This window comes from Archocentrus centrarchus, chromosome 15, assembly GCF_007364275.1.
Source record: "Archocentrus centrarchus isolate MPI-CPG fArcCen1 chromosome 15, fArcCen1, whole genome shotgun sequence".
In the NCBI taxonomy this organism is placed as follows: domain Eukaryota; kingdom Metazoa; phylum Chordata; class Actinopteri; order Cichliformes; family Cichlidae; genus Archocentrus; species Archocentrus centrarchus.
The window spans coordinates 24,047,003-24,056,631 of record NC_044360.1 but is presented as its reverse complement, the minus strand read 5'-3'; the positions used below and the strand labels follow the sequence as shown (position 1 = coordinate 24,056,631).

General features: G+C 43.7%; 1 protein-coding gene across 2 annotated transcripts in view; it reads right to left on the bottom strand.

Moving 5' to 3' along the window:
* Window positions 1–1,869: 1,869 nt before the first annotated feature.
* Window positions 1,870–9,629, bottom strand: part of ptk7b (protein tyrosine kinase 7b) — a 78,440-nt gene continuing 70,680 nt past the window's right edge. For both annotated transcript variants that reach the window (XM_030748639.1, XM_030748638.1), the window contains 14 exons: window positions 8,974–9,240; window positions 8,416–8,552; window positions 8,162–8,297; window positions 7,498–7,617; window positions 7,027–7,176; window positions 6,442–6,589; window positions 5,903–6,030; window positions 5,058–5,258; window positions 4,554–4,715; window positions 4,224–4,456; window positions 4,055–4,135; window positions 3,386–3,537; window positions 3,086–3,264; window positions 1,870–2,949 (listed from right to left, as the gene is read on the bottom strand). In XM_030748639.1, the coding sequence (XP_030604499.1) occupies window positions 2,789–2,949; window positions 3,086–3,264; window positions 3,386–3,537; window positions 4,055–4,135; window positions 4,224–4,456; window positions 4,554–4,715; window positions 5,058–5,258; window positions 5,903–6,030; window positions 6,442–6,589; window positions 7,027–7,176; window positions 7,498–7,617; window positions 8,162–8,297; window positions 8,416–8,552; window positions 8,974–9,240 (2,255 nt within the window). In that variant the 3' untranslated portion in view covers window positions 1,870–2,788. The remainder of the gene's footprint in view (window positions 2,950–3,085; window positions 3,265–3,385; window positions 3,538–4,054; window positions 4,136–4,223; window positions 4,457–4,553; window positions 4,716–5,057; window positions 5,259–5,902; window positions 6,031–6,441; window positions 6,590–7,026; window positions 7,177–7,497; window positions 7,618–8,161; window positions 8,298–8,415; window positions 8,553–8,973; window positions 9,241–9,629) is intronic.

Genomic DNA, 9,629 nt, shown 5'->3' with positions numbered 1-9,629 from the left:
GTGTGACCACTATCTTCAGAGATGACTTCCTCCCCTTCAAGTGCACCAGCAGCAAGGCCCTGATGTCAGTCACCATCAAGCTTTTCTTTGAAACATATCAATATGTATTCTGGGGAAAAGGTGTTACAGGAAAAAATCAGTCAGAGGCACTTTGGTGTGCTTTTTTGAAATGATGGAACAAACTCCACCCACCTCGATTTTCAGGCAAGTTGAAACTAATGCCAAAGTTTTGCGGCATCTGGGTTCTCCCCAAAGATTTGCTGGCGCGATGCTTCGGGGATTTTTATTGAACGTGAACGCGCTTTTACTACGACAATCAAAAGCTCACTTAAATGCAAATGCACTTTAAAATAGTTCTAATATCACTGCTATGAAATGACATTGAATTGCATTAACAGACTAACTTCTACTCTTGCTTCTCAATGTGTCGTGCACGCTGAACGAGGCCTGAAGAGCGACATGCCCAGGGTGCTGTGTGCAAATCTAAAGTGAAGCCACTCTTGCACGTTACTAAACTTTCAGCAGTCAACTTTCCACACAGGTTACAATATACGCGCAATGCGCACAGTTTACTTGAGGCGACCCATAATGAATCAGGAAGAGCTAAAATCTGAGCACGTAGACCCATGGGGAGAACTTGTTTAAAAGCTAGTTATCACATTAAACTGTAAACAAATTATATTTAAAAAAAAAAAAAAAAAAGGTTTGGTAAGCCTCTATAGTCAGGTTTAATCCTTAACCGCACAGCGGCCTCTAGTGGCTACCGAGAGACTTTTTGGATCAGGGTAAAAATAGCACATGTAATTTCACAAGGTCATGCAAGCGGTTTTACAAACTTCAGCTCCAAACTATAAAGTACACATTCTTTTATTACTCCTGATTTCCTGCTTGTAGTCTCTGTTGGGGGTTTTTTTTTCACAGATTATGAAAAGTAATTTGTAGAGGCTTGTGTGTGTTTCCAATAAACTCAAACGGCAGCAATCAACCTAAAAACAAGCTGAACATTTAGAAGCTGCAGTGACTGTCACAACAAACTGGGTAAAAACACTGTGAACCTTTATTGACAGCAGCATGTATGCTTTGTATATATCTGTGATTACTGTGAACATGTGCTGAAGCAGATTTAAAAAAAAAAAAAAAAAAAAAAACAGGAGGTCTAGTTGTGAGTGCCTAGCATTCATAAAAACAAAATATTACACTAAAAACATATAAAAACAGGTTCATAAACAAAGGCCATTGCATTTGATTAGATAATATAAAAAAAACAAAAACAAAAAAAGACAACAAAGAGGAAAACAGTTAAGATAATCCTTCATTTACTAGGCACTTAAACGAGCACTGGTGACCTGCAGTCACTCTTTTGACCTCTTTTGTACTTTGTCAGCATATCCAGCTGAACGCACACTGAGATGGACCGTGAGAATGAATACATAGCATAACTACCTCACAGAAGTACCTTTCTATTACAAACAGTTAAAAAAAAACAGGACCTTCATCATAAATAAACAGGCACCTGCATGTCCTTCTACACAACATGATATAGAAATAAAGAGAGATAAACTTTTAAGTGAAGTTAGTGCAAGGCTTCTACATTATGTACACACTGCCTGGTGTGATGTCCGCTTCGCAGCATTGCACAGAACAGCTGGACCAGGAGAGAAACTGTGATTGGACCTCTGAAGATAATATCGCAGGTTAAACACGGCGACGGGCCGCACTGCTGCAGCCGAGACGACACGATGGTGGTGTTCATGTGGTAAAACGGGTATACGTGCCCATGAGCAGTGACCTATAAGCACCTCAAAGTTAATACACAAACAGAGCAAACTTGTAAAACCGTATAAAGCCCACACTGGCACAATCTCATCGATTCAACATATTCCTTGGCTATAAACTTTTTTTTTTTTTTTTTTTTTTTAAAGTTCCTGAAGTGTTGCTGTAACGTTGATTACGTTTTCCACAAACCTTCATGCAAACCCCGCTCCTAAAATTCTGGAGTGACAACAGTTCAGCACACACACACACACACACACACACACACACACACACAAGCAAACACGTTTTGAGGGTATGGTACCTGTTAGGGTGGCACACTCAGGATGCGGCTCAATGTAATTGCAAGTGGAAACAGACCAGTTAAAATGACCTCACTCGACACACTCCTAAGAGGCTGATATTTATAGAGGTTTCAACGCTCCACTGAAGTCACATCATGTCCCACTTTCTCTTCAATATCCTTTTTAGATTTATGAGAAAACTCCAAGGAGTTAAGCGGTGAAGTGAAATTTCAGGCAAATCCTTTCTACTAATCAGAGCCAGCGAAAGCACCATCACTCCTACACAGTTTAAGTGCGAGTGTGTGTGTGTGCGTGCACACGTGTGTGTGTGGAGGTGGGGGGGGCCAGAGGCACTGAGGTTGTGAGGCTCCGTGAAACTAAACGGCCGCAGACAGGCGGGGTCACAGTGGAGCCACAGACTGAGGCTGGAGGGGGAGGATCATCCATGCTGTGGTGAAGGCAAACTCCTGGCACTGCTCGCATGAAGCCATTCATACAAAGGTGAGTGCGGTTCCACTGATATAGCAAAGAAGTCTAATCCACACTCAAATTTTTGAAATGCATAAAAAATAAAAGTTTGTTTTTTTTGTTCTGCTTTTTTTTTTTTTTCTATCTCAACCCTCTTTCCTGAAATGTGTGAGACTAAATCCAGCATTCCTGTCTCTATTTTAGGGGAGGGGGGGGGGCAGAGTTGGTAACAGTTCCTCTCTGCTGTGGGATGATTGGTCATTTCAGACTTTGCTGTCGGAGGGTAGCTCTCCCAGGGCGTGGACGATGTCGGTGAAGGAGGGGCGCTCTTTGAGACTCAGCGCCCAGCAGCGGACCATGAGCTTGTAGATTTTAGAGGGGCATCCGTCCGGAAGGGGTAGCTTCAGCTTTCCTCCCTTGAGACCTGCAAAAAAAAGAGATCAGATAGACGGAGTGAGTCAATAACCAACAGAGAGTCTCTTTTTATCTTCTCGTGATGTTTTTAAGAGTGCTGAATCAGGACCTGGAGTAAAAATAATCTGCCGCAGCATCAAACTCACCCTCTAGCACTTCATCATCGCTGAGTTTGGTGTATGGCATTTCCCCATGACTGAATACTTCCCACATCAACACTCCAAAGGCCCACACATCAGACTTGGTGGAGAAGTCGTCCTCAAACACAGACTCTGTTGGGAGCCAGCGCAGCGGGATCCATGCCTGCCTGTAGTGGTAGTACTCACTATGCATGTGAACAGAAGAGAAATGGCAAGGAGATGGAAATATTAAGTGCTGGTTCTACTGAGAAGGGACTTTATTTTATTGTAACTGCAGTGGTCTTCTTTTTAATTTTTTAAACAGACCTGTTATAAACGTCCTTGCTGAGGCTGAGCGCTGACACTTTGACACATCTCTGACTGTTGATCAGGCAGTTTCGGGCGGCGAGGTCTTTGTGAACGAAGCGGTGATTGGAAAGGTGCTCCATCCCCTGAGCCACCTGAGCACAGATGGAAACCTGGAGGGAAAGAGGAAAAAAGACACACAGAAGAGGAAGTTACAGCGAGTGTGCTGTGGTTGCAAAGTTCAACAATTCTTCAATGGTTAACTTGTAACCTCACAGTGATTACTGCGAGAGGTGAAAGGTCAAAAATAATCATAACTGACAGTAAAACCACTACTTCCTATTTCTTTGTGTACAAAGAACATAAAATGGGTTTATTTGTGTGTTTAGACTTAAGCTAAGTTTAATGGTTTAAGGTAACATCATTTTGCAAAGACTGCAAAATCCTTAATATAACCTTCGCAGGTGCACAGCTCTGACTATGAGTACAGCAAATCTTCTGTTTTCAAGGGGCAGCCAATCAGAGGAAAGTTAGCTTTAAGGGACAGAGACCTTAAAGAAGATAAATGGCTTGTGTCAGAGAGTGGATTGTGGCTGAAGGCCATATGATACAGAGAGCTGGGCATAATAGGTCCACGTTTCCATTTCTGTTCATTTCCATGGTTTCTGTCAGTCAGAGTTCACCACTTACTTTGGTCTTGGTGCTGATAGGCTGAGTCTTGACTTTGTCATCTTTGCTTTTGGAAATTCTCAGGAACTGCTTTAGATCTCCCTGAAAAGCAAAAACAGAGAGCGCTGTGTCAGGTACAAACCAGATTTCTGCAGTTCTTGTGTGTTTGTTTGTGTTTCTGTGAGATTACCAGGTCATAGTACTCTAGGATTGTGTAGTGAGGGTCCGCCTCCCTGCAGAGGCCCAGCAGGCGGACAACGTTGGGATGGCTCAGCTTGGCAAACATTTCGGCTTCACGGCGGAAGTCGAGTTGCAGCTGTTCATCTCTGGTCTGCAGGCTCTTCACGAGCACCACCGTCTCCTCCTCGCCCTCTTCGATTCCCTTCGCTTTGGATAGCATCACCTCCCCAAACTCCCCCTTACCTGAGCAAACAGTGGTGATGCAAAGCGAAATGCATCTGTTTTTTGTCCACAATGATGTTCATTTTGAGTGAATACATACATGTAAAGACTAATCTACCTAAAGTCGTGATGGTCTGTAGGTTTGCCCGAGGAAAGTGGAGCTTATCGTTGTTGACGTGGCTGTGGCGCTTCTCCGTTGTTGCCACGGTACCCATGTTGGTGAGTGCTACCTCCTCCTGGATCTCAGCAGTGGTGTGGCCATTCTGTTGAACAGCTCCTCCTGATGAAGACACGTGAACATCTCACTGAGTCAAAGGTCACAGATGTAGTACATATCTACAACTGGATCAAATATTAATAAAAACCTATTTAAGTTATGTTTTATTTCATATGTTTGAAATGTATTGTGTATATACAGTAAATGGAACAAAGAAAACAAACTGATACTTGTTGCTCTGCACAGAAATAATTTGGGGCATTTTCCACAATACGTGTAATAAATAGAATAAACACAAGATGGCAGCAAATGCCCTGAAAATTCATCAAGACTTTGGGGAACAACTGGAATAACCTACAAGATGATTTTATAACTGCCCAACCATGAATTTATCAACAGTCTTACCATTAAGGCACTCCATCTCGGGCTCCTCTCCATCTTGGCCCTTCTGCATTCTTTTGGCATTGCGTCTCTTCTTGCAGTAGAACATGAGTCCCAGGACCACAATGATATAAGCCACAGCCGCTCCCACTGACAGGCCGATTGTTTGGATCATCTTGTAAGGAGCCTTATCCTCATCTTCACTGGGGAAATGCACCGGTTTGTCTGTTTGGCACAGGTGAAAATAAGCACTGAGTAAAATGCAGTTATTGCGTGCAGATCTTAAAAGCATCAAAATACTGTTACATCTTTCATTGTGATGTTTAAGTACCCATTTCAGTATAGATATGAATGCAAACTTAAATGTTTCCTAGAATAGGATTTTTAAAAATAAGACTGAAGAAGTGGATGATTAAAAGGTATTTTTGCTGAATGTTAACGCAGTTAAAACCACAAAATGACTTAAAAGTATACAATCTAGGTTTTACAAGGCGTGACAAACATCTAAATTTAATTGTCTCCTTAAAAAAAAAAAAAAAGCTTGAATGCCATTCTGCTACTTTGGGAGAAAACGAGGTGATATGGGACACGAGTGTTAGTGTGTGACTGCAATTTTCAGCTTTAATGGGCGCGCAAGGAGCCACAGAGTGTGAAGCTTTATTAGATCCAGCCTCTGCCCAATCCCATCACCTCAGTGACAGCCGTGGCGTCAGAGACGTGGCCGTGGTTATTAACCTGTCCGCATGGATGACAGACAGAGGGTGAAGGTTTAATTAAAGCCTTCATCCTACACTTGTGATTGTGTTCCCATTTGTTCCTGATAAAAGCAAGCCTGTGTATGCAAGTACGCGCGAGCGTGTCAGACTCACCCACTGCATACAGCTGAGCCACGCGGTCTTTGATGCTGCAGCTGTTTCCGGCCACACAGGTATACCTGCCGGTGTCATCTGTGGTCACATCCCTGATCACTAAGGAGCCATTGGGCATCTTGTGGAACCTGGAAGAAACGAGGAGTGGGATAGAAAAATGTGGAGGTCTTAATGTCCACTGTGTCCAATGTGCTACTTAAGAAACAAATGTGAGGTTTTCTTTTTTTGTTTTTTTGTGAAGTTCAAGAAATGTGTGATGCTTTCAAAGTAAATTAATATTTGCAGTCTCTACAACCAAAACACCAAAAGAACTGATTATGATTTTTTTTCTTGAGCAGTCCTAGTTTTTAAAAATCACCCCAAATTAGACCATCACGTCATTTGCTCTGGCACATTCTGCTGGAAAACAAGGCTATAACACTATGTTAGCACAAGCTAAATCCACAGTGAATGTGTGGACCTGGAGCTATAGTAAGTTGTGTCAACTGTGCCATCCTAATCCATGATGGCTGAGCTGTGTAAAAGACTGTTTCATTTACCTCCTGTTCTTACTGATGTCCAGTGCCTTGTCTTTAATAATCCAGTGGATGTGAGGCTCGGGGTCGCCAACGGCCTGACAGTGAAGGATTGCGGTGTGCCCCTGGTACACCGTTGTATTGTCGGGTTCAACTTTGAAGTGAACGTACACTATTTGTGCACAAAAAGCACACACACACACACACACACACACACACACACACACACACACACACACACACACACACACACACACACACAGAGAGAGAGAAACAAGCAGAATCTCAATACAACACTTAATACAACACTGTAACCACAACCACAACACCTCCTTTTAAAGGCTGTGGTGATTGTGGTTAAGATCCTCTCTGATAATCTACAACCCAAATGCAATTCATTACTAGTCTATAAAAAGGCCGCCAACTACTCAATAAAATGCTGCTGTGTTTGAAACTTAATGACAATGATCTGGGACCGCCTTGTTATAAAACCACCCTCACATGTACCAAGACCACAAGTCCATTCGATGTGGGGCTGATGACTAATATGGTGGCGTGACCCTTTCTTTCACTACTCCCTGCTCCCAGGATGACAAGTGAGCGGTTTACCGGCTACAGTGAGGGTCACCAAGGCTCGGATCTCCCCCTGGAGGCTGTTGGAGGCGATGCAGGTGTAGTTGCCAGCATCGCTTCGAGTGACTTTGGTGAAATGGAGCTGGCCGTTTCTCTGCTCTACGTGAGGAGGCAGCTCTCCTCCGTCTGCAGGGGGAGGCAGAGAGACACACAGGAGACAAGAGAGGTTGGTAGGGCTGGTCTGGTAATCCATGTGGGATTTAAGTGGTTACTTAGACTCCATCCTGGCTACTGCACATGGTGGGAGGGAAATGATGTGAGATGATAAATTATCACCACACTTTGTTTATTCTGCGCAGGCTGCTACATATTTTTGTGGAAATAGCATTTCTCATCATAAGCATTGAAGAATTGATGGGTACTAAAGGGTTTTGGATGAAATGTAACAGCCACTCCTCATTTGATCTGAAGATACAGCAAGCAGAGGTCAAGCCAGTGGCAGCACACCTGCTTTGGTCCAGCGGATGGTGGGGGGCTCTCTGCCTTTAGCGGAGCACTGGATGGTGATCTCTTTGTCCAATTCCAAGCACTGGGAAGGCTGCGGGGTTGGGGTGAACTTCAGTTTCTCTGAAACACAAGTGAAAACACCACACGCGTCACACGCAGATGACACTAAGCTGATGCAAATCATGTTCACACATATTCGGGAAAATGTGGTAACAGGCATGACGAGCACACAGATCTGACGAGTATAAAAGCTGAGGCCTATCAGAGGCTGAGATCATATAAATAGACAGCTCGACCTGAAAAAACCATGACAGGCTGCGCCTTCTGTGACAGCAATGCTACAGCAGCAGACAGGAATTTATCATGGAGATACCATGTTAAAATGGAGGCTAAGATAAAGCTGCTGTGCGTGAGTCACATTTTACACCTCTGTGGGTGTTCCTCAGGATGCCCAGATACACAACATTAGAGTCCTGTTTTAGAAAAACGCACACGCAAGCCCACAGCCATGACCACACTGTATTTATTTTTCATCTCAGTGTTGTATTACTCATCACACCCTCACTCACTACACATCATCTTTATGTCTGGGGAATAACTTCAAATAGATTCTGAGTGAAGAAAGTGTAATCTACTGTATATATTGATCGGCTAAGTAGCTTACCAAGCACAGTAACTTTAGCTTTCCCGGTCAGCTGTCCGCCCACAGTTGTGGTTTGACAGCTGTACACATGTGCGTCGTAGACCTCCACGTTGTTGATCCTGAGAGTCCCGTTAGGGAATATCTTAAAACGAATATCCTGGTGAGACCAAAAATAAAAACATTTTTATTAAATCTCTGAAGGCACAATTAAACCAGTTTTCCTCAGTATGACATTAAAAGAAAAAAAAAAGATGATGATAAATGTAAAGACCCACCTCGGGCTGAATCATGTTGGCGCTCCGGAACCAGGTGACCTCAGGTTGGGGGTTGGCCTGAGCGTGACAGTGGAGGTAACCTGGTTTACCCTCTTCCAAATGGCGGTCCATTGGCATCTCCACCCACACTGGGGGAGCTGTTGACACAGACAACAACTCTTTACCTACACAGGACTCCCCCGAAGGAATATAAACTTAGCAAGCTTGCAGTCTGTCCTCCCCTACAAATATGGTTACTTCTGGTTATACAAAAACCAGAAGTTTGCTTCTTCAGCCTAGGATCCAAAGGGGTTCACAATTTTATTAAAACAACTTTGGGGCACTTCAGCAGTAATTCAGTCCAAAAACACTCCTTTACTTCCCATTATTCATCATTATTCCATCTTTCACAAGATCCCATCTTCTTTACAAATACCCACATCATCATAGTTACATTATAAACTTTGAAAAGCTCAATCTAGACATGCAGATGACATTTTCCCACCACTTTCAAAGCACTTTGTGCCCTTAGTTAAAGTGAATTTAGGGTGTACTGAAAGTGGTCTAAGTAGGACTTACTGGCCACGGTGAAGGTGACCTCCTGCGTCCTGCGTCCAGCCTTATTCTCGGCCACGCAGACGTAGGTGCCTGAATCCCCCTTTTCTGTGGGACTGAAGACCAGATCCATCCCATCTTGGTATACTCTGCCCTCTGTGGGCACCCGGAGACCTTCTCTCTCCCACCACACCTCTGGCTGAGGTCTGCCACGCGGGGGTTTACAGGCTACCCGCTGCATGGTGTCTGCTGTGAAAACCTTTGATATCTTGGGCACCATGTCTTCTATTTCTGTAGTGGGGACAAGAGAGAGCAAGCAAATGTTGAGAAATGAAGCAGCAATTCAAATGCCGACACGGATTTTAACTTACCGAGGAGCGCTAACCATCATCGGCCTGTGTTCAAAGCCAGTGAAGTGTAAACAGATTTTGAATTTCAGGACTGGCCCTAAGAACATTTAATTCCAACTCACAGCTTTAGGAAAAGATTTCCTGTCTTGTTAAGATAAGTCCTCTGACTTGAAGAGCGCACCATAATAATTAAAGAACAAAGTGCACAGTAGGAGAACTAAGACTATAGGTTGTTCTTAGCTTGGGAATTAACTCAGGCTTGTGTGAGGTGGGTTATATCAACACTGGCAGCTCCTCCACAGAAAATGGAATGGGATCTGTGCTGCCGAG